We start from the raw sequence: 24,510 nt of genomic DNA on the forward strand, positions 1-24,510 counted from the left end.
GATCCCACAGAAAACCTCAGGACTAGAATCGGGGGAATGATTGAGGAAGGTCTAACACACGACTGGTTGAGCAAAAAGGAAGGCGAATTCCTGGAGCAGAAAAAACTACGCATTCCATATTTCTACAGTATTCCTGAGATCCACAAGGATCTCAATCACCCCCCGGGACGACCGATAGTCTCAGGCATTGGCTCAATTTTAGAACCACTGTCGAAATTCGCTCATGCCTTTCTGAGACCTTTAGTACAATCTACAAACACCTATCTAAAGGACACTAAGGCCGTTCTACAACTACTGCAAGAAACAACATTTGACCCAAAAACCCAACTTCTGATGTCCCTTGATGTGGAAAGCCTCTACACCAGCCTTCCCCATGATGAAACATTGGTGATCATTGAGGAGGTGCTTTTTTCCACACCATGGAAATATCAAACACCACGAGGATTGGTTCTGGAATGCATTTCTCTGGCTTTACAAAAAAACTTTTTTCAGTACAAAAGCACGATTTATCAACAATGCCATGGGACCAGCATGGGAAGCACCTTTGCTCCAAGCCTGGCTGGACTCTACGTGCACCATCTTGAGACAAACAGGATTCTCCATGATCAGAATCCATACAGGTCGAATATAAAATGCTGGAAGAGGTATATCGACGACATCCTGGTCATCTGGGAAGGCGATCGCCTATCAGCTGAGAATTTTCAGGAATGGTTGAACAACCAAAATGCTTTCCTAAAATTCACGAGCACCATTTCAGACCAAACATTGGTGTTCCTGGACCTCAACATTTACGCAGATGCAGGGGTGTTAAAAAGAACCACTCATTTTTAATCAACCTCTAGGAATTGTCTACTGAGGTACGACAGTTTTCACCCTCGACACCTCCGGGAAAATGTGCCATATGGACAGTTTTTACGCCTAAGGCGCAACTGCACAGATATGTCCCAATTTAAGAGGCAGGCGAACGACCTGAAAGAAAAACTCAAACAACGAGAATATCCCAAAAGAATTATCGACAAAGCATTAAAGAGGGCGAAAAACAATAACAGAGAAGCACTGTTGGAGGAACGAACTAAGGAGTCCACAGAAAACAAACGACCGATCTGTGTAACAACGTTCAACACAATGTCAAACGAGGTGTCCAAAATTGTTAACAAACATTGGCGAATATTAACAAGTGGGTAGTTAGATCTAGAAAAACCAATGTTTGCACATCGCAGGGGACGCAACCTCAGAGACATACTGGTACACACCAGACCAAAACCAACGACTGTGACCTTACAACCATCTATAGGCGTCCAGGGTCATTTTCCATGCGGTAACTGCAGCAGTTGTCATTTGACAGAAAAAAGCACCAGACTCAACTTTAGTAATGGCTCCACATGGGAACAAAGAAGATTCACGAATTGCAACTCAAAAAACGTAATTTACCTTATAAAGTGCCCATGCAACCTTGAGTATGTGGGAATGACCACACGAGCCATCAAAACACGCATGAATGAACATAAAAGTAATGTGCGATGTAAAAAAAGCACAACAAAAATGGCAACGCATTTTTTGACTACCCAACACTGCGTCAACGACTTAAAATGGACTGTCATTGAACAATTACCCTCTGATGTGGGTCTTTTCCAAAAGGAACAACGGTGGGTGTTCCGATTGGGTACCCATCTAATTGGGCTTAACGATGATGTCCCATGGAGTCAACTGTCAACGTAATGTAGATAGTAATATGCGAAAAGAAGACCCTTGCTGTGCAATATTTAGACTGTTACACTGATTAGTGCTCACTCCAAATGATCGACCTGATCTGGTCGAGTGACTTATCAAATATGAAGACCATCCGTGCAAAGCCGATAAACTCTGTTTCCCCCGAACTAAGCCGTGGCTGGTTATCCATTGTATTTCATCACTCGCGCATTAATAACACTGATACACAATTAACACACGCGCGCTGAAGACATTCAGCTTGACGCGCGGGTGTACAATGCGCATGCGCTAAGAACAGACACATCTTTCTCTAATACGCGTGCGCATAAGAACAGCGGCAGTCTGATGCGCACGCTCATAACCAACCACCTGTACAAGCAGACGCTGATCCCGTGTTAACGCGTCTATTACATACGAATGCCCTATATGGTTGGAAAGCGGAATACCCATACATGGAAACACTTCTACTTCCGATCAATTAGCAAAACGGGGTATAAATAACCATGACCATTACCTGACTCCACACCAGCGGAGCAGCGTGAGGGGTAAGGCGGCGATCAGAGCGTCCTGACCTTGTGAGTATAGCACGGAGGAACTAATATCCTATGACCATCTGCACTCTTCTACATAAGTAAGTGTGAGAGATTGAATTATAAAAGCTGCATCATTCTCCACTACAAATAGCCATTGGAGCAGCACCCCGACGTTCCTATTTTGCTCATGAAGCCTACAACCAAGCTTCACAAGTATGAATACAACTTACAGTAAATCCTAGTTTTTATGTGTTTCATGTTGTATGTATTGTGAGTCCCCTTTTTTCAACAGGCTTATTAAAAAGCAAATGGTGAGGTTCCAGGTGACTGCACCTGCATGAACTACCCGCTACATGGGTAACCATTAGGTGTTATTTTTGTCTTTCTACAGGTCATTGAGCTTGTAGCAGACCGCTGTAGGCACACTTAGCCTATTCCTGTTAAAATTCACTTTTTTGTAAATACACATTTATTTTTTTGTAATAGAAGACGTGAGTAGGGAAGGGAGTTTGTGCCCCTGTCCTGAAGAAGGAGCTTGCCTCCGAAACATGTCGACACCAAAGCACATCAGAGGTCCTGTTCATTAATATAATAGACTTGACCACGCCCTGCACTTTCTTTTAACAGTACCAGCCAGAGTTCAGAATAAAATTGTTTTTCTTTAACACTCTAGTGCCAGGTACTTTTTAACTTTTTTCACCACACCCCCTACTCACTTAAATACATACCCCACACACTGTACACCACACATAGCCAATACCTTAAGTGCTCCCGCGTAGCGGTAGGTCGAAGCACGCCGCATCCCGATAGAGGGGTGCGAAGACCCCGATGATGAAGCATGACACCAAGGGGCCTTTTGGTGTGTGAGGGGTATTTTTACAAACACTGAGTGTTTCAATACTCATTGATCACTCTCCCGTCCCCCCCTTCCCTTTGAATGTTGGATTTCCTCTGTTTACTTTTAGAAAGTAGGCATTTTCTTGTTTACCCATTCGGTGGACCTCTGCTGGTATGTGTATTGACTGTTTGGTTTTGGAGTGATAGGGTCTGGGGATGTGCATTCACTTTAGACAGATGCAAGGGGGTTGAGGTGTGTCTGGCCTTTCCTGGGTGACTCATAGTGGGGCTAAATAGGCCTGGTTTGCATTTAGAATGGTAGGTGAAGTTTTCACTAGCATCTGAATAGGCAATGTTTTCTCTGCACAATGCTGTCTCCACCTCCTGTAGTGTAGATGGGTCAGAGAGAGCAGAACTGGCTTGTATTGGGCTCAGAGACCCTTGCCCCAAAGAGAAAATATGGTATAAATATTGGGGCCCTGCCCCCAGAAGTTTAGAACTATTTTGGATCAACGAAGCTGCCAAGAAGAAAGAGCTGGAGAAGCTGTGAGGAGGAACTACCACTTTGCTGTATTGGCCTGCAGTGGCTGTTTCTGTTTTGTGCAGAGAAAGGACTGGACTGAACTTTCTACAACATCTTTGTTTGAGTTTCTCTAAGGGCTTGAGGTAGAGCTTGCCCCCTGATCAAGAAGTCTCAGGAACAGCAAAGACTTCAAGATCATCTGTACCAGCACTGGGAATTGTGTGTTTTGTGCTGCAACAAAAGAAAAACCAACCCTGGTCTCACCGACGATGACGCTGCCCGACGACGCCACCGAGCTGCTGCTTGCACCGTGACCTGTGGGCACTGCACTTCGCATGGCCTAGCTTCCCACCACCCCCGATGACAATGCTCCACACTGACATCAATGTTGCTGCTTGCACCATGGTTTGATGGCATTGCCCGTTACACAATGCACCGTCCCGGCCCACACCACTGCCTTGACCTACCGACGACATCACCATTGACTTCAGTTAATCAGCTGACGACAGCACTTCAGCAACCATGACTCCGCTACCTACACCGTGACCTGCTAGCACCGCACCACTGGTCTCACCGACACCGTTGGATGACCGTCACCAAGCAGCTGCCTGCACCACGACCTGAGGGCACCGCACACCACACCGTTGCACTTTGTACTGCAGCCCCGCCGCCCGCCGATGGCAGTGCTCCTGACTTCAACTGCACGGATTCAATCTGCAACACATCTGACTTCAAGAGCCCAATGACTGCTGCAGCGAACTCCGGAGCAGACGACTGCCGGTGCCAGCTCTTTGAGGCTCATCGCGAGGTCACTGCAGTCCTGCATTTCTAAAGATACTGTTTGCGGGTCTTCCCAACACTGAAGCTGGCCCACGCCACCGCAGTCAGCCAGAACTATTTGGATTTGTTGTTCACGACGCCTTGATAGTCCTGGATTGGGCTATCGACTTCAAGGAACTGTATTTGTACGTCTATTTTTGCTTGGAGATAATTCTAAGAACTGTATGGTGGATTTTTATCGTTTTTGGTCTTGTTTTGCTAAGATAAAATATTGGATGTTTTTCTAAAACTGGTGTGGTGTCCTTTTGTAGTATTTTCACTGTATTACTGCTGGTTGTGGGCAAATGCTTTACACACTGCCTCTGAGATAAGCCTGAATGTTTATGCCAAGCTACCAAGGGGTCAGAGCAGGGGTTACTTTAGAAGTGTATCCCCTTATCCTGACTAGAAAGAAGTGTCTCCACTTGGACAGGGTAACAACCTGCAAACTAGAGACCCCCATTTCTAACAATTATGTAATCCTGATTTAGTTTACTACGTTTTAGGTGTGGGTTGCTATGTTTGTAGGGGTATAGGGTGGGAAGTTAATTAGGTAATAATTAACAATTGATGTTTAATTTAAAATTAATTATTTAATTGGTTATTAATTATGTAAATTGAGTATTAAACATTTACTTTTGTTAAAATGTAGGTGTGGGCTGCTAGGTTCGTAGGTATTTAAGGTGGGAAGTTAATTAAATAATAAATAGTTCATAGTTATAACTGTATTATTCATTTTGGGAGTGAGTATTAATTATGTAGCTTATGTAATACTGATTTAGTTTAGTTGCAGGTTACTCAGTTTGTAGGGGTATAGGGTGGGAGAAACAGCCTTTACAACAAGGTATTTACCTCGTTGTGCATTTACCATGGACTTTGTTTGCGCACATGTTTTTACAGTGAAAATCTCCCCCCACAAATTCATTATTTTTAAATTTAAAAGCAAAGAGCTGTATTGGCATGTGTTTTAAATGCATATTTGCGGTAACATTATGTGCCCAAAAAAATGTGTTTCAAAGGCATGCTAAGTAATTGCATGCGTTGTACCGTCGTACAACCAGGTTGGGATGTTAATTAAGTAATGTTTTTTACAAATCATTATTAATGTATTATTAAATAATTAATTGATTCATAAGAATGTAAATTGTGTAAATATATACTTTAGTTATATTTTAGGTGTGGGCTACTGGGTTTGTTAGGTTGTTGGCTGTGACATTAATTAAGAAATTAAGTATCAATTAATTGTTAATTAGTTACTTAATTATCAATTCAGTAAATTGTGTTATACTTATTTTAGTTATATTTTAGGTGTGGGATGCTAGGTTTGTAGAGGTATAGGGTGGAAAGTTAATTAAGTAATAATTAAATTACCATTATTTTTTAATTGAAAATTATTGTTTATACATTTTGTAAATTTGTAAATTATTTTGTGTGTGTATATATATATATATATAGGCGTGTCATATAAAATGGACTTGCTTTATTCAAAGCACTGCTCGTCTTTTCCCTGAAGAAGAAGGCTAAGACCTTCGAAACGCGTCGGATCACAAACAAGACGAACTTTGGTCGCTGAATTCATCAGAGACTTTCTCCTGTGCCTGAAGCCACTGTGCATGCCGCTGTGAATAAAGCACTGACCTGACAACCTCCGTGAGTGTGGTGCGTTCTTTGAACGAGGAGCCTTCATATTTCAACGGACCCACCGCCGTTTCACCGCACCCGCCCTGAAGAGTGCACAAGGCGCTTTGGTGGACCCTGGAGCCTAGCAGCAGTACTGCATACACCTAGCACCGCCATTGAGACACCCTGACACGGAGCCGTGAAACGGCAGCCATCCAGGTTGCTAAGAATGCGCGAATAGTCCGCACCTTACTCCGATCCACAGGATGCCTCGTGGTCGGCGAGGAGGTGCCCTGTAAGTGCCTGAAGACAGCGGCTTAGGGCAATAACGGGAGATACCCCAAGCAAATAATTGCGGGCCTACAACTTCCATGAGACATTGCGGCATAAGCCCAGCCTGATAATAGGCGTGTCATATAAAATGGACTTGCTTTATTCAAAGCACTGCTCGTCTTTTCCCTGAAGAAGAAGGCTAAGACCTTCGAAACGCGTCGGATCACAAACAAGACGAACTTTGGTCGCTGAATTCATCAGAGACTTTCTCCTGTGTCTGAAGCCACTGTGCATGCCGCTGTGAATAAAGCACTGACCTGACAACCTCCGTGAGTGTGGTGCGTTCTTTGAACGAGGAGCCTTCATATATATATATATATATATATATATATATATATATATATATATATATATATATATATATATATATTTATATGTTAAGTGATGTTTATATTAAGAGTTTGATATTTTTTCTAAATTAAATGTAAATGTAAATGTAAATGTAAATGTAGTATACTTGTAAAGCGCACAGCTGCCCCAGCAACGGGGCGTCCCGGCGCTGTATAACTCTGGGGAACCCGTCCTGGCTTTCCCTGTGGGATGGTCCCTGCTGGGAGTCCCCAAGGTGGAGCCAGGCATCCCCGGAATTGGTGGGGCCGTTGTGGAGATTAGGCAAGCTAATGCCCAGAGTTGCCGAGTGTGATCTCTGATTAGAGTAAGCACCGAAGCGAGAATTATCGAGTCCGCTGACCAAGGTCCACGACCCTGCCGCGTCGGGAATCGAACCCTGGTCCCGGGCCGACTTCTGCTCTCGGGTCTGCCGCCTCTAACCAGTGAGCCACACTACTCCACTTAACATGGCTATTCAAATATGTAATGTGTATGAAGTGAAGTAGTCCAACGCATTCCCTACTGTCGCACAGACTGGAGTGGGAATACTAAATTGAACCCCTCTGAAGTCCAACACTTTCCCTACTGTTTTTTTTGGTTTTGTTTTTTTCGTTTTATATAGCACAAACTAGCCTGAGACATCGGGTATCCGAGCACTTTACATGAGCACCAGTTACAGATGGACACATTCACTTTTGTTAGGCACAGGGAGATTATGCGATTTGCCCAGAATCACAGGATGTTGAGCGTCCCTGCCAAGACTCAATCCAAACTCCCCAGCTGCAAGGTCGATCGTTCTAACCGTAAGGCTACATCTCTCCTTTTGCACAGACTGGGAGTGGGAATTGTAAATGTAACCTCTCCGAAGTCCAATGCTATCCCTACTGCTGCATGAACTGGAGTGGAAATAGTTAAAGTAACCCCTCCAAAGTCAAACACTTTCCCTACTGTTGCACAGACTGGACTGGGAGTAGTACATCTTACCCCTATGAAGTCCAACATTTTCCCTACTGTTACGTAAATTTAGGCTGTACTGATAGTAATGTTTTTTGTCTTGTAAATTCTGCCTTAGTAAGGCCACATGACGATGATTTTTGGTGCATTGAGTTAGTAGTACCTTTGGTGCTTAGCGTGTACGTAGCCTGCGATGATGCGTGGTCGGGGGAGGCACAGTAATTGGAGTAATGTCTTTTGTCGATTGAATTCTGCATGAATTCTGTTTAAACGTGATAGTATGCCTGACTGTGACATAAAACTGTTCACTTTTCTTTGCGATGATTTATGGGGCACTGAGTTAGTGTCTTTGGCGCTGACCTTGTACATAGCCTGTGATTATGCGTGGTCCAGGGGGGCCACACTGGGAGCAATGTTTTTTGCCTAGTGAATTCTGCCTTAATAAGGCCACGGGGAGATGTCTTGTGGTGCAGTGAGTTAGAAGTACCTGAAGAATTCAGGGTGTGCGCACCCAGCGAATGATTCATGGTTCGGGCGGGTCGCACTGGTACAATGCCTCTTGCCTACTGAAATGCCTACTGAAATGCGTCATGTGCAATCGCCATTCCACCTGAATCGTGAGCCCTCACATAGTAGATCAAAGGCAGTAGTCAGCACAGACATTGAGGAATGTTTTTTTTTGCATCGTTTAACAAAATCTGTGGACATAGAGTACGATTGTCTTTGCCTTAAATAAATCAAGGCTAAATTCAATGCTGTCCTTAGTGTAGATCCAAAGCTGAATTCAAGTCGTGAACCCTGCTATCCTCACTGTTTATCGAAGGCAGTAGTCAGCACAGACATCAAGAAATTATTTTTATCATATCCTTTTACAAAATCTGAGGACATAGAATACAATTATCTCTGCCTTAAATAAATAAAACAAGGCTGAATTTCATGCTGTCCGTAGTGTACATCCAAAGCTGAATTCCAGTTGTGAACCCTGCTGTCCGCACTGTAGATGGAAAGCAGTAGTCACCACAGATATCGACGAATGATTTTTGTCACTTATTTTAACAAAATCTAAATACATCCAGTACAAGTGTCTCTACCTTAAATAAATCAAGGCTGAATTTCCTACTGTCCGTAGTGTAGATGCAAAGCTGAATTCAAGTTGTGAACCCTGCTGTCCTCAGTGTAGATCGAAGGCAGTAGTTGACACAGAAATCGAGGAATGAGTATTGTTGATCCAAAAATAAAGTTATCAATCCTTTTTCAGGGGGGAAACAAATGATGTTCAACTACTAGGCGCTTCAATAGCCCAGCGATTTAAGGGCTTGCTGTAGAGAATTCAGTGTTACATGCAGGCACAGGTTAAAATCCTGACTGCTCCATCTGAGCCCTTTGTCCTTCCGACGTCGATAAATTAAGTTCTGTTAAGCTGATTAATTATGTCAGCAGTTATTACAGTGCTGCAAAGTCAGAGGACTTTGGCATGGAATACTATACACGCATATGATATTATTAGGATTATTAATGTTAGGCTCAGTGTTAATGTGGTAAGTAATTTAATGATTTATTCAACATTGTGTGCTCCTGTCAGAAAGCATCCTGGGCACATACATAGGTAACCAGTATAACTTCATTCTGGTGACAAGTACTGCCCTGTGTTGTATTAGTCATGGGTATGTTAGACTATGGTGTGCTGTAGAAAGACCTGAATATCTGTTTGGGCCTTATTATGAGTCTGTCGGTCCCCTGGCCACCAGACTCACGGTGGCAGTCTCTCAACCAACCTATTATGACTAGGGCGTTCAGGCCGCACTGGGACATCCTCAACTGCTACGAAGCCGCCATTCCCTGGTAGTTGCGCAGCAGTCCTGGGGTTGCAATATGCTTGGCGGGGCCGCTACGGGTTTCCTCCTCACCAAACTTTTCATGGCGTTGCGACCGCCATGAAAAGTGTGGTGGTGAGGGAGGAGCCTCACGCCATGTGGATGCATACAGGGGGCACAACATGTGGTGGGGGGCAACATCTTTTGTTGTGATGGTAATTGCTGTATTTTGATAGGAATATGCCAATCTCTTAAAGTACAACTCGTTCATGCCAAACTAGATATTAAGTCAAAATGTACCTTTGAAAAATACAAATTTGCCATCCGATCTCTCATATGCGGCGTCAATTTTTGTAGGGAGGCCTTTCCAAAACTGCTCAATCTGCATGGGGTATCCTTCTTGGACTTTGTTATTCCGGAGACGCCAAAACCATCGATCCTAAAAAACAAGATATACACTAACATGAGGTGATAGCTGAGAAAACCAATCCTGTGATTTCAGGTGCAGAAATTGCAACCCTTGATATGATAAAGTATATATGCATATAATATGCCAGTAGGCACATTGCACCAGGGACCTATTACAGAGGATGGTGCACAGCAATGCTTCTACCCAGTGTACATCCTCACTGGATGAGGCCTACCCAAACTGGAGCTCTGGCTCCAGCACATGCCGTAACTCTCGAAGTTAGTGCATGTGCCAGAGACAGCACGGCAGACAAACTCAAGACTCTAGATCAAAATCTTCTTGGTGAGAAGACACCTTGATCCTGGAATGGATATCCTGAAAATTCCACTAGGACTTGTACAATATCAGTCGACACCCACCCTTGTGTAAGACTTCTCGTCAGGCCGTAGTTATACACTTGCTGTGCTACTCCTGACCTTTTGAAGAACTATGAACCTCCCCAGAAGTGACAGCATCCTGTGTGGTTGGGTTTCCTGGGGGACCTTTGAACTCTCAGATACCAATTCCACAAGGTACCCGGGATGGAGAGAACACTAACTGTGCACCCCCTGCTTTTGTGGCCTACTGTTAAAACAACCAATGAAGGACTGTTTGTCTGTGCAACTGTACCTGTAATATAGCACAGGTGCATGTGCCTAGGTGTTCCCTCATTTGCATGGGGCCATGATTCAATTAAAACGATCAAATTCCCATTTTGTAATGAGCTGGAGCTCTATATATCTGGCGTGTGCCTTACAGAAGTTGCCACATAAGCACCTGCGCCTGCTTCCGTAGCACTGAGAGGACCCTGGAGTATTAAATATTTAAAATACCTATAGTGATAATATGGCTCCAGGATACCTAGTCCATAAATTGTACTTTTGATTTCTTACAAAGCCCTCAGTACCAGTATTCAGCCTGTTTCCAGGTTTTGTAGACAAGGGAATGCTGGCATTTTTGGATAGGGTGCTATACCTAGAATAGAGTGGGCACGCTGGGATTAGAAGTATCTAGCAAACAACATATTTGTACTGTTGTCAGAAAATTTAGAGTGACTTCTGTCCGTGCTTTACTTAGCTTAACTTGCGGACTGACCCTCCTTTCCTTTATCTGTGGTCTGTCCCATACATTTTTAAAAGTTCAAACTTTACACAGTGCTTAATAGTATGAAAAATGTTTTAAGCTCTATGTTTGCAAGTGTGTGACTTGTTGTACTAGGACATAAGGTGATTTGCCAGGAGCTTTGAAAGGCTGGAGAAGCAGGGCTGTAGCATCAAGGGGGAGGGGTATTTTGGGTGTGACAACCCCCAAATAAAAGCCCTCTTGGGTTAGTAGTTGGGACTTGGGCCCTTAGTCGGGTCTGCTATATTTGAGTGTTTTTCACATTGATCTGATTTAACTAAGAGGTTTTGACTTGTTCATTTTTGGACCACAAACTTAAATATATATAGTGTCTAGTTAAACAAAAAAGAAGTAAATCTGCACCCATATAACTATTCCTTGAATGGATGCAAATGTATTACTTTTTGGAATTCACTAACATTGGCAGTAGTAGGCTTGAAATGCTGTGCCACTCTTAGGTTTTTAGGCATACTACTGGCAATCAAATACCCACCAGTTGATGGGACGAATACTTGCACTTAATCTAACCACTGGAAATCGCTTGAGGTATCATTCCAAATCATCGTTTTTCACTCACTTTGCTACTCCAGAGGGAGGGCCTGATATAGGGTTTGGTGGATGAAGTGAAGACAGAAAGGATGGCAGAGTATTTTGCGCCAACCATCCTGCTTTTGCTCCGCATGCAAAATGTAAAGATTACTGCCGGCCTGCAGGCATCTGCATACATTGGCAGGAACTGCTGTCATGGCAGTTTTTGCCAGTGAAGTAAATGTTTGACGGACGTCTCCATCAAACATGACTGCAGGCCATCAAACTTTTCCAAAGTTTTTTTATTTTTGAAAAACAAACTCAATGCAGAAGTTTGTTTTTGAAAAATAACAAATAATGACACCCACACCATAGGAGTTATCACCAGTGGTGAGGAGATAATTGTTGTTTTTTCTTTTACTGCCCATAACCTTCAGGATATACCTGTCATTAACAGACAGTAAAACAGACAGTTAAAAAAAAGCCCCCCCGACTGTCCACTCTAAGTAAGGTAATAAGGTGGGCAGCCAGATAGCTTACCTCTAACGGCCCCCTCTCTGTCAGGCGTACGGGCTATTCATAGCCACAGATTATATTTTACTCTGTCCGCGTAAAACTTGCAGTTCGTCCTGCCTAAAATCAGGCAGGTGACCCATGAGTTTGACAGATAGGGTACTCTGTACTCAGTCCACCAAACTCTAAATCAGCCCCAGAGGCCTATTTAATGCAAAGCAGTGCTGCCCCAGCTCCTCACTGGAACAGTCCATCCCAGACCTCGGCCATCTCACCTATTCACCCTGTGGTCCACTGCTTTTTTAGTTTAGAAATGTGAGATTCCCCCCCACTCTCAGATCTGTATGTTCTAGAGCTGACAGCTAAACATTTAGAGCACTGCTCCTCCAGCACTGTCTATACGAGGCAGGGTGACTGAACTAGAATGAGAGGACTATCGATTTCAATGCATTCCAATGTTATCATTGGGCAACTCCAAGAGAGCTTGACTCAGAACACATCTTCCTTACCTTAAAAACAAACATTTCACCCCTAAATAGTGCAACTGTGTTGAAGTTGCCATCACAGATATTTGGCTTGCTCCCTGGCGATGACGGCTTGTCCCCTAATGGTTGCCGTGGTGGGCGTGGCTGCCTTTCATGCTTCCTTTCTGAAGTGGAATGGATTCTGCGGGCGGGAAGCGTTGGCAAAGGCCTAGTGGGCTCCAGGGTCTCAGCGGGAGGACCTGCATGGGAACAGAAAGAATGGCCATTTCTGTTAAGCTAATGATTCAAAAGCTTTATTTTTATTGGGAAAAAGTAGTACAGAGAAACATAAGACTTTGCTGTTAGTATTAGCGCCCTCTGGGCCCAATTCACAAAGGTAAACTTAGACTTCATGTCTGAGTTTACCTTTGTGAATTGGGCTCTTTATGTCAATTCCAATATAGCTCTACATTATTTAAAAAATACAATATTTTGACCGTGTTTTTTACACATAGGACATTTTTGCAATTATAATTTGACATAGATGTCCTACCAGTTCTTTTTAATAATACTGAGAGAAAAATATCTCTAGTAGAACATCGAAAACAAAAGGTGACCTGCCCATATTGGGGCAGCAAAAAAGAAGACTTGGATTTTACAATTTTGTAGTGGGGTAAATGTGCTGCAAGCATGGATGATAAGGAAGGGCAGTTAATCATGAAGCTAATGATGACAAAATGAAATACAAATAATACACAGGACTGAAAATGGTGTAGGGTATGTACAGGAAAGATGACATTCTCCTACATTCAGAAAAAAAAATTGGGTAATAAATGGCATGTACACAGAGGTTCACAATATTTTATAAATACAATATCTTTCAGCCAGATTCATCATCGGCATGTTTTGCGAGTCTGTAATAGCGAATAATAAGGAATCGCTATTACAGACTCGCAAAACGGGATTCATGAAGGAATCGCAATATTTATTGCGATTCCTACAGCTTCCTTATTTGCGATTAGCTAATTGCTAATCGCAAATAAGGAATAACTCCCCATTCATTCCTATGGGCCTAAAGGCCCATAGGAATGAATGGGAAGACATATCAATGTGCGAATGGCTAATAGCGGTTCGCATTTTGATTTTGCGATTTCAAGGGTGCAGGGGTGTCCAATGGACACCCTGTTGCACCCCTGAAATGACATTGGATGCTGGTGTTACGCACACACATGTCCTTGGGACATGTGTGTGTGTAACATACAACTTAGAAAAATGCACTTAAGTGCATTTTTCTAAGTTTCCGCTATTTACCACGAGGTTTGACTTTGCGGTAAATAGCGGCCCAAATTTGCGAATTCGCAATTTTTAAATGTTTCATGAATTGCATTTAAGGAATCTCAAATAGAGATTCCTTAAATGCAATTCCTCGCAAATTTGCGAATTCTATAATTGCGATTTTTGCATTTGGGATGATGAATCCCAAATGCAAAAATTACGCTCGCAAAGGGCCAGATTCTCAGAATCTGGCCCTTTGCGAGCCGATTTCACTTTGATGAATCTAGCTGATTATCCTTGTAGTGTTATCTGCAGTACTGTTGCAAGGATCCTTCCTGCTATGCACTGAGGGCTTCAATTGGCCTTCAGTTTAGAGGTTCACACAGTATCACAACCAGTGTGTACTGGGACCTAGTGCAAGGAAGGAATTGGGTATCCTGGCAGCTCTCTGGGCCCTGGTTCCACTGCACCTGCTGTACTGTTGCCAACGTATGGTCATAGAACAAAGGCTCAGCAACTCGGTGCATAATAGCTGTTGTGGGATTGCTTAATGGTCCATAGTCAGGCTTGGACCAGGAATCCATTACAGAAAGAGGCAGTTCCCGGCGCAATGATTTACTTTATAAAAAAAACCTAGACCTGCTAATTACCCACTGAAGCTAAGTGGTTACATGAATGTTTTGTTCCAGATGATTACATTAACTGTAAATCCTCATCACTTACATAGTGCAATATGTCTTGCAGCTATAAAATGTACATTCTGTAATATAGGCATCCAGAAGCAGATGCACAGTTTATTTATGTTTTTAAGTTTTTTATACACCACTGCATGCAGCTTAGATGACGCCTCAGAGCACTATGGGCATCTGTGTCCTGCATGTTCCATTTTTAAGCTATCCCTACAGTTTGTTTGCTATCACATCAAGAAAACCCATGTTCTCATCACGCCTATTCTCCAGGAACGTCACTGGCTAACCAGAATCCGACTCTACGTGTCGCGGCCCACAAAACGCTACACAATCAGACTCCACTAAAACTTGCTGAATTACTCTCCATCTCGGGAGGGAGGTACAATCCTGGGAAGTAAGAACTCTTTCCTTTTGGAAGTTCGGAAAGTCAAGACATCCATTGACAGCAAGCAATCCTTCGCAGGAGCCGCCGTCTCAGCATGCAACTCTCTTCCAGCCTCCATGAAGAAATACCCCCGCTTCTGCCATTTAAGAAGCAACTATAGGCCCACCTGCCCATGCATCTCCTACTACTCTGCTTAGTCTCTCCTACACCAAGACTCAAGACTATCGGTTATTTATCACAGTCATGCTCTTGACTCAAGTACAAATTTGCCATCTAATCTGTATCTGTTAGCCTGTTCCTCCATCATGCTGTTTCCTTATGCGATGGGATTTGATGTAAAAATGCCCTTACACCTATTTTAGGATTTAAATTAATAAACAAAATGCTTATGTTTGCATGTACAAATGTGAACATTAAATTCACAAAGGTATTAGTTCGCTAGAGGATTCTTGAACTTTACCATATCCCCTTTCTCCATCAATGCTTCTAAATGCCACTTCCGCCTTTTCAATAACCAAAGCCACTCCTTCTAAAATTAGGACCATTATTAGGACCATGAACAGTGTCAGGCTCACACATACTTGATTAAAGGACCCGCCCCAGCCTTAGCACCAGTCATTGTGGAGATAGTTTATACGTCCTTTTTTGATGGTTATATCCTGAGTTATTTGACACAATCATGAGTAGTCCCATCACTAAAACAAGCATTTGCAAAGCAATAGGTCTCGCATTTGCGAGAGTTTAAGCTATTGGCATTGTAAATGACAGTGCCTTTTATTTATCAGTTTGAATACTTTTTATTTTTAATTTCTTTATTAGCATTTTGATTAACGACAAACATTGCGAACAACAAGCCAGTTGCTTACAGTCTTTTATTAGCCATCCAGTTGTGTATGATTATGATGCCTACAAAAAAATCAGATGCACAATTCCACCTGTACAGAGTAAAAATCAAAGAGTTTTGAAATCACAAGAATCACTATGCAGCAGAAGTACAATAGATTGCAAGATAGATTACATTAAACCCAAAAATCACCAGTCAGTACCAGACCCATCTGTACTACTACTTATACTACTACTACTACTAGGTATACAACCTTTACAACGCAACTTTTACAACGACCTACCATTACCACACATTTTTTACAACGCAGGATCCATTACAACGCATACCATTACAACGCATGTATTTACAACGCAGGTACCTTTACAACGCATACCATTACAACGTAAGTATTGGTAAGTATATCATTTTATTAAAAATATTATAAGTTTGGGTTTATGGGTAAAGGGGTATTTTTAGGGTTCAGGGTCAGTTTTCAGCTTTTGGGTAAAGGGGTATTTTTAGGGTTTAGGGTCAGTTTTCAGTTTTTGGGTAAAGGGGTATTTTTAGGGTTCAGGGTCAGTTTTCAGTTTTTGGGTAAAGGGGTATTTTTAGGGTTCAGGGTCAGTTTTCAGTTTTTGGGTAAAGGGGTATTTTTAGGGTTCAGGGTCAGTTTTCAGTTTTTGGGTAAAGGGGTATTTTTAGGGTTCAGGGTCAGTTTTCAGTTTTTGGATAAAAGGGTATTTTTAGGGTTCAGGGTCAGTTTTCAGTTTTTGGGTAAAGGGGTATTTTTAGGGTTCAGGGTCAGTTTTCAGTTTTTGGGTAAAAGGGTATTTTTAGGGTTCAGGGTCAGTTTTCAGTTTTTGGGTAAAGGGGTATTTTTAGGGTTCAGGGTCAGTTTTCAGTTTTTGGGTAAAGGGGTATTTTTAGGGTTCAGGGTCAGTTTTGGGTTTTTGGGTAAAGGGGTACAGGGTAAAAAGTAAATATAATTAAATTTAAATTACATTAAATTAAATTGATTAAATTAAATTAAATTACATTAATTAAATTAAATTAAATTAAATTAAATTAATTAAATTAAATTAAATTACATTATATTAATTTTAATTAAATTACATTTTAAAAAATATTATATACTTACCAATACTTACGTTGTAATGGTATGCGTTGTAAAGGTACCTGCGTTGTAAATACATGCGTTGTAATGGTATGCGTTGTAATGGATCCTGCGTTGTAAAAAATGCGTGGTAATGGTAGGCGTGGTAAAAGTATGCGTTGTAACGTCATACATCCCTACTACTACTACTACTACTATTAAGGCGTATCTAGTGTATATTATACATCAAAATCTAGAAATTTCGTTCACCGCTAGGCCGTCAATTACTCACCTGTGAATCCCCAGGAGCTCCTGAAGATCCCCACCCTCCTCCCAGCGAGTACATGTCCACTCCGAGGAAGGACTCCATATGTCCCTAGGCCTGGATGCCAACTGCAATGCATGTAGGTGGTCTGCACACCATTTTCTCCCATTATATCCAATTTTTACTTCAACCGAAAACTTTTGACCAATTGCGTGCTACCCAGGATTGTGCAAGCCCAAATACACTCAAGTTCAGTAATGTATGTGGGGAACACGTAGCTACGCGCTCCACTTCCAGGTGCACTGCACGTAGGGATTCCAGATCCCGCTTCATTTTAAACCATTCTAACTCTTCTCACATAATAGTTCAGAGCAGCAGTCTTTTATTTCATTTCTTTCCGACCCAATGCATTTCGGGCTACATTTTAGCCCTTCGTCAGGGGTAGCTGTAAATGGATATTTTTAAACAATACATTATTCATACATAAAATCAATATCTTATTTAAAGTCATTTTTAAAATGACACTTTTATATACTAGCAATAACATTCCAAATCAATCAATGCTATTACATATACAACCAAGTATGCGTTGTAACGTCATACATCCCTACTACTACTACTACTACTATTAAGGCGTATCTAGTGTATATTATACATCAAAATCTAGAAATTTCGTTCACCGCTAGGCCGTCAATTACTCACCTGTGAATCCCCAGGAGCTCCTGAAGATCCCCACCCTCCTCCCAGCGAGTACATGTCCACTCCAAGGAAGGACTCCATATGTCCCTAGGCCTGGATGCCAACTGCAATGCATGTAGGTGGTCTGCACACCATTTTCTCCCATTATATCCAATTTTTACTTCAACCGAAAACTTTTGACCAATTGCGTGCTACCCAGGATTGTGCAAGCCCAAATACACTCAAGTTCAGTAATGTATGTGGGGAACACGTAGCTACGCGCTCCACTTCCAGGTGCACTGCACGTAGGGATTCCAGATCCCGCTTCATTTTAAACCATTCTAACTCTTCTCACATAATAGTTCAGAGCAGCAGTCTTTTATTTCATTTCTTTCCGACCCAATGCATTTCGGGCTACATTTTAGCCCTTCGTCAGGGGTAGCTGTAAATGGATATTTTTAAACAATACATTATTCATACATAAAATCAATATCTTATTTAAAGTCATTTTTAAAATGACACTTTTATATACTAGCAATAACATTCCAAATCAATCAATGCTATTACATATACAACCAAGGAAGCATTGCTACTCTACGCTATACTATACTTGCTAAAACCATGAATCTTGACTTGACCCCTAACCTAATCGTGCACCTCTTGGGAGGTCCTTTTACTGGGCATTTAAAAAGCTTATTCGACACTCAATTTCTTGTATCATTATAGCAATTGCAGTTACATTCAGGGAGTTGTCTTTCTAATCGTATGCATTTCACCTATTTTAACATCGAGTGCACTACTCTTAAATAATTTTAAGAGATATTTAAGAGTAGTGCACTCGATGTTAAAATAGGTGAAATGCATACGATTAGAAAGACAACTCCCTAAAATGTAGCCCGAAATGCATTGGGTCGGAAAGAAATGAAATAAAAGACTGCTGCTCTGAACTATTATGTGTATGAAGATCTTATTTTCAAAGAAGTCCGGAAGGGCACAAGGTAATATGAGAAGTTTCTGAAATACAGGACGATGAACTTGTGGATTTGATGTGTGAAACAACAAAAGCATGAAAAATAAGTGTGAAAAACGCAGTAAAAATTGAGAAGAGTTAGAATGGTTTAAAATGAAGCGGGATCTGGAATCCCTACGTGCAGTGCACCTGGAAGTGGAGCGCGTAGCTACGTGTTCCCCACATACATTACTGGATGCCAACTGCATCAATTCCCAAAACCGGGTTAATTACGTGTGTCCAATGTGACATCCTGGACCCACTCTTTCAAGGTAGGCGCCTCCTTCCTACCCCAGTGCATGGCTACCCGGCGTTTAGCAAACAATAGGAGCATAGCGTGTAGTTTGCGGAATACAACTGGTGTGTCTCTAACGTAACCTGATAACCCCAGTAAAGGGTTCAGGTCATCTAGGGTGCCAATTATGTCATGAATTGTAGTGAATATGGCAGTCCAAAACAAGTACAACTGTGGACAACCCCATGCCATGTGCAGAAATGTAGCCTGGGCCACCCCACATCTCCAGCAGCTGTCGTCCTCCTTAATCCCCTTGCGGTTTAATTGAAAGGGGGTCCTGTAGAATCTGTGTAGATACTTCAAGTTTCAGCGCAACTTAAAATTAGGTGATAAGGCCGTTAGTTGGGCACAACAATAGGTCCTTTGATCCTCTGTCAGTGGGGTCTATAATTCCTCATTCCACGCCTGTATGGCCTTAGGTTGCAACAGCGGGGCAGTGTTTTGCATGTTATTGTAAATACCTGTAATTCATCTAGGCGGAGAATCAGACTATTTATCAGTTTTAATAATTAACACATAAATAAGAGGTATTGTCATTTACAATGCCAATAGCTGAAACTATGCGTGACCTAGTTAATTTCAAAGAAGGGGCCGCCATTGTCCCGGGCTGCTTGGAAAGTGAAAGCATGCATGGCGCGCTAAATGGTGCAGGAAAAGCACATTGTGCCTGCAGTAGGAGAAACTCGTGAAAGAAAATAGCGCTTACACACCTAATAAGACATACTGTGTATCAGAGGTAAAAGGGCCAGTCCTCATGGGAGGTTACAAATGAAGACAAGGCAGTACTACGGAGGGACTAACAAGACTATTCATGGGTAGGAAGCCAGGATTTACAAAGGACAATGGCACAAGCCAATGAAAAATATGGGCAGAGAGTGGACGGAGCTTCAACTCCATACTCGAATACAGCATGCCTCGCAGTGCAGCGCATGCACTGGCCAGGCTCGACCTAAAAATACATTTTTTAAAACAGTGAACAATAGGCCAATTGCTGGTACCCCCTTGTGCAAATTCTGTAAAAAAAAAGTAGGGACTATGCAACTCCCCCTACACTTGGAGCAAAAGGGTCTTCTGCAACAATTAAGTGCCACACCTTATAATTAACATCAGTAATAGGTGTCTCCAACTCAACACGATTAATCACTAAAATACAAGCTTAAAATATATGCGAAATTGCACTTACTTTCTTTTTGTCCAAAACATTTCCCTTAAATAACAGTTTTTCATGTTTGGAAAACCAGGTTTCCTCATTAATCAACAAAAAAACACATTTGCTCTCAACTACTTGTCTCTTATTTTGCAAATCTCGAGGAAGGGGTGAATGTACCTTTACCTCCCTGTTTCCGTTAGAAAGGACTTGCCAGAAATGCCCACCTGATAGCAGTAACACCCAAAACAGGCCAGATGGCCTCTATGTGCCAACATATTCTAACAGATGCAAGGAATCAGGCATTATGGAATGGTAGCCAATAATGCTACAAGTGGCATACTGATACTGGGGACTCCAACTTTACAACAGGAGTGTTCACCAGATGCCAGGGTGGCCCGTCTGGCTAACACCCGAAAGTGCCTGGATGCTTACATTCAGCAAGCCACTCATCCATCCATGCATGCACTCACTCACCCATCACAAGCACTCTACATCTCTTCCTTGCACTCATGCATCTATTTACTTACCCATTGTCACTTTCTTCCATTTACCAACAAACTTATCAACAATACAAAACAAAAACTCACCAATTAATAATGGGACACTTTCGGATATATATCAGACCTATTGATCAATTACAGAGACAGGTACCGCTGGCTGCACACAGCAGATGGTGTATGTAAAGCAGAGCACATGTACAGCTGAGAAAATAAAGTGCATATTCCATGTAGAGTGCAAAGTGCACAGAGCACAACACACATAAATCAGGACACTGGGGTACGTTGTGTGCGCAGAGGAAGGGTACACTTGAGGAACAGTTGTGTTAGAGATAGCGTAGAGCATAGGGAACACAATAAAGGTGTACAGCACAGGCTAGGAGTACTCTGGCATAAATAGTATACAATACACAGAGTACACATCGGCACAGGGGTACATAGAGCAAATTGTTCATGTAGAGGAAAGTACACATATCAAATACAGATGCTTAGTACATAGAGCACAAATAACATATATGGCACCCAAAAAACTGAACATGTACAGCAAATAGTACACAGAAGCCAGAGTACATGCTGAGTACAAAGTAAATGAAGGGAAGAGAGGGTCTTTCTTTGAAAGGACAAGTTGGAACAGTAGTTTCCGCTAGTTTTTTCCAACTTAAAAAAATAAAAAAAATAGCTCAGTTTCTGACACAATCTGCTCTTATACAGGTAGTCATTGCTCTTGTACTTTCCCGGCTGGATTTTTCCAACAGTCTCTATCTGGGACTCCCCGTAGGCCAGCTGAAAAGACTTCAGCTTGTTCAAAATCAAGCAGCTAAGCTAATTTGTAGACAACCTAAATTTCAGTCAATCAGGCCTGGCCTGGAAAGACTGCATTGGCTACCTGTAAAACAAAGGGTTGAGTTTAAGTCTGGATGCATTATGTTTAAAGCTTTACAGGACCAGGGCCCAAAATTCATTAGGAAACTTGTCTTCAGGTACAACCCTTCATTAAATCTCCGCTCGGCACACAAAAGCTATCTGGTTGTCCCTTCTTTTAAGAAAAAACGTATGGGGGGCAACTGTTTTGACTACCTTGTAGCCACCCTTTGGAATTCTTTCCCCCTGCCTATTAGGCAGAGCCCTGATCTTCTCACTTTTAGACATCTATTGCAGACTTGGCTTTTTAAACAGGCTTATTGTTAGAGTATTAATTGTGTTATGTTTCTCTCCGACAGAGCCATGAAGTCCACGGGCGTACGTTTGCTTAATAAATGATTTTTAACATAACATAGCATAACATAAACCATTAAATAAGCAAAAACACTGAAAACAAACAGAACATAGAGGGAAATGCTCTCAAAATGGAATTCCTCTTAATCGCACCCCACAAGCAATCTCCGGTCATGGAACAATGGTTGAATCAGCTTACTGCTCTTACCTGTAGATCTCACCTCGTTGATTCAGCAACCTCTCTGGGTATTACGTTAGACAAAAGTTTAAACATGCCGAAGCACATCAGTTCCTTCACCAAAGGAGCTAACTTCCAACTCAGCATCCTAAGGAAACTCAAACCTTATCTTCCTGCTCTTGACCTAAAGGTTGCAGTGCAAGAATTAGTGATCTCTAAGCTGGACTATGGCAGCACAACGTTTTGCGGCTTGCCCAGAGTGAAGATGGCTCTTCTTAGGGTTGCCCTCAATTATGCTGCTAGGCTCATAACTGGCACTAAAAAATACAACCATATTTCTCCGGACCTGCTGTCCCTAAACTGGCTTCCACATAAAGCTCGGATACAGTTCAAAATTGCATGCATAGCACAGAAAGCCATCCACTTCAATACCCCGCTGTACCTTGCTCAGAAACTGGAGCTCTCATGTGGTTTGACAGCCTCCAGAAGCGCCAGCAGCCTATTGCTCAAACCATAAAAATTCAAGAAAAGAAAAACCTACAATCGAGCCTGCTCAGGTATGGCTCAGAGGATTTGGAACTCCCTTCCCCCCAAAATCAGGGTGAACCCTTCCACTGTCCTCTTCAAAAAAGAAGTCAAAGGGCTCCTGATGAAGAAATTTCTGACTCCGACTGGCTACTCCATTCGATATTGAGGCCACAGTCGTTGATTTGTGGCTCAGCTGCCAGGGTCACGAGAATACCGGACTTTATAAGACTGTGAATTTTTGCTTTGTTGATCTGTTTTGTTTGCTTGTTCCTTTCTTGATGTATAAACTGTAAAGCGCTCGCGCTATGTAAAACTTTCAAAATAAATAAATAAAATAAAAAAGAGCAGAGTAAACACAGAGGACATTGCCTACAGGCTGAGCTGTAAATAGAATATATGTTATGTTATGTTATAAAGGAATTTATATCGCGCACTGCTACTCAGGCGTGTCCTGGCGCGGGGGAACAATAACATGGGAGGCAGCAAGGGCTAGATGGATTGCTTAAACAAATAAGTTTTAAGACGCTTTTTAAAGGTGGGCAGTTCCTTGGAGTGTCGCAGATCATCCGGCAGAGCATTCCACAGAGTGGCAGCCCTGACCGCAAAGGACTACCCCCAAGGCACGCTCTTCGAAATCTGGGAATCACCAACCGTCTTTGCGAACCAGAGTGGAGGGATCGACTGGGAGTGTAAAAGGCAAACCTGGAACTGATATAGGCAGGACCCGAGCCGTGAAGAGCCTTGTTAGTCATGGTAAGAGCTTTAAAGTGCACTCGCTGAGCAACAGGCAACCAATGCAGGTTGCTTAGCTGCTTGCGAACGCTCAAACACCCCAGGATGTTAAATAAAAGCCTAACTGCAGCATTCTGAATGACCTGCAGCTTTCCCAGAAGGTACCCTGGGATGCCGAGGTAAAGGGCGTTGGCATAATCTAGGCGAGACAAGATGAGCGCCCTGGCCACCGTCTCCCTAGCCGAGCGGGGCAGCAGGGGAAATAACCTCCTCAGGGCTTTGAGTGTGCCAAGTTATGAGAAACAAGGGTACCCCTTTAGTCAAAACCTGGGGTCAACGTATGGTTAAAAAGAACAATGGTCATGGGTGGCCTAATAAGGTCCTGGTTGAAACAATTATTTCTAGGTGGCCTAGAAAGGTCCAGATAAGAGAAATTATTTCTGGTAGATAAGTTAGACTTGGGAGACAGTTTTGTAAGGTTACAAACAAAGGACTTTATTAATAACTACTCTACGCGCAGTGGCTACACTGCAAGGGTTCCGCTCATCGAGTGGTATTTATGATTAAATCGTGCACCATAGACACCAACTAACTTGGAGATGTCTATACAAGTAGGCATTACCTACACAGAAGAATACATAGCAAGTAAATTGACCGGGCCATCTCTACTTCAGGGCCCTGCTTTAAACACAAGAACAACTTCAGACCCAGCTAGTGACAAACTATCTGAGCTTGAACGTCTGAAGAAAAAGCATGTAAGGACAGAATTGCATGCCCGTATGCTAACTGATTACTTAAGAGCAGAAATTATACCAGTTGGACTCCAGGTGAGAAACGTCCCTGCGATCTTCATCCAAGACCCAAAATTCAAAACAGGGTTTGCCCATATCGGCACCACCTGTTCACGTCACTGGATGGTGCTCGGTATAGACACAGCCATAGAACATAGTAAACAGGAACTAGAAGAGATCAAAGCCCTAGAAGAGGCTATAAAAAGTTTAGACACTCTGGCAGACGCAAAAACTTGTCTTGAAAAGATTGAACGAACTATCCAGGATTTTGAAGCTTTTGAAATCCACAAGAAAACAACCAAAGTGACAAAAGATATTAAGAATTATAACAAAGAAAAAACTTACCCCTACCTCCA

The 24,510-nt window shown here is 42.4% G+C and overlaps 1 protein-coding gene across 1 annotated transcript in view; it reads right to left on the bottom strand.

Annotated features, from left to right (window-relative positions):
• Positions 1-24,510, bottom strand: part of MMP24 (matrix metallopeptidase 24) — a 481,913-nt gene that overhangs the window by 63,306 nt on the left and 394,097 nt on the right. The window contains exons 6-7 of the mRNA XM_078652199.1: positions 12,594-12,808; positions 9,774-9,912 (exon numbers count right to left, since the gene is read on the bottom strand). Coding sequence (XP_078508325.1) covers positions 9,774-9,912; positions 12,594-12,808 — 354 coding nt within the window. The remainder of the gene's footprint in view (positions 1-9,773; positions 9,913-12,593; positions 12,809-24,510) is intronic.

This window comes from Lissotriton helveticus, chromosome 7, assembly GCF_964261635.1.
Source record: "Lissotriton helveticus chromosome 7, aLisHel1.1, whole genome shotgun sequence".
Lineage (NCBI taxonomy): Eukaryota > Metazoa > Chordata > Amphibia > Caudata > Salamandridae > Lissotriton > Lissotriton helveticus.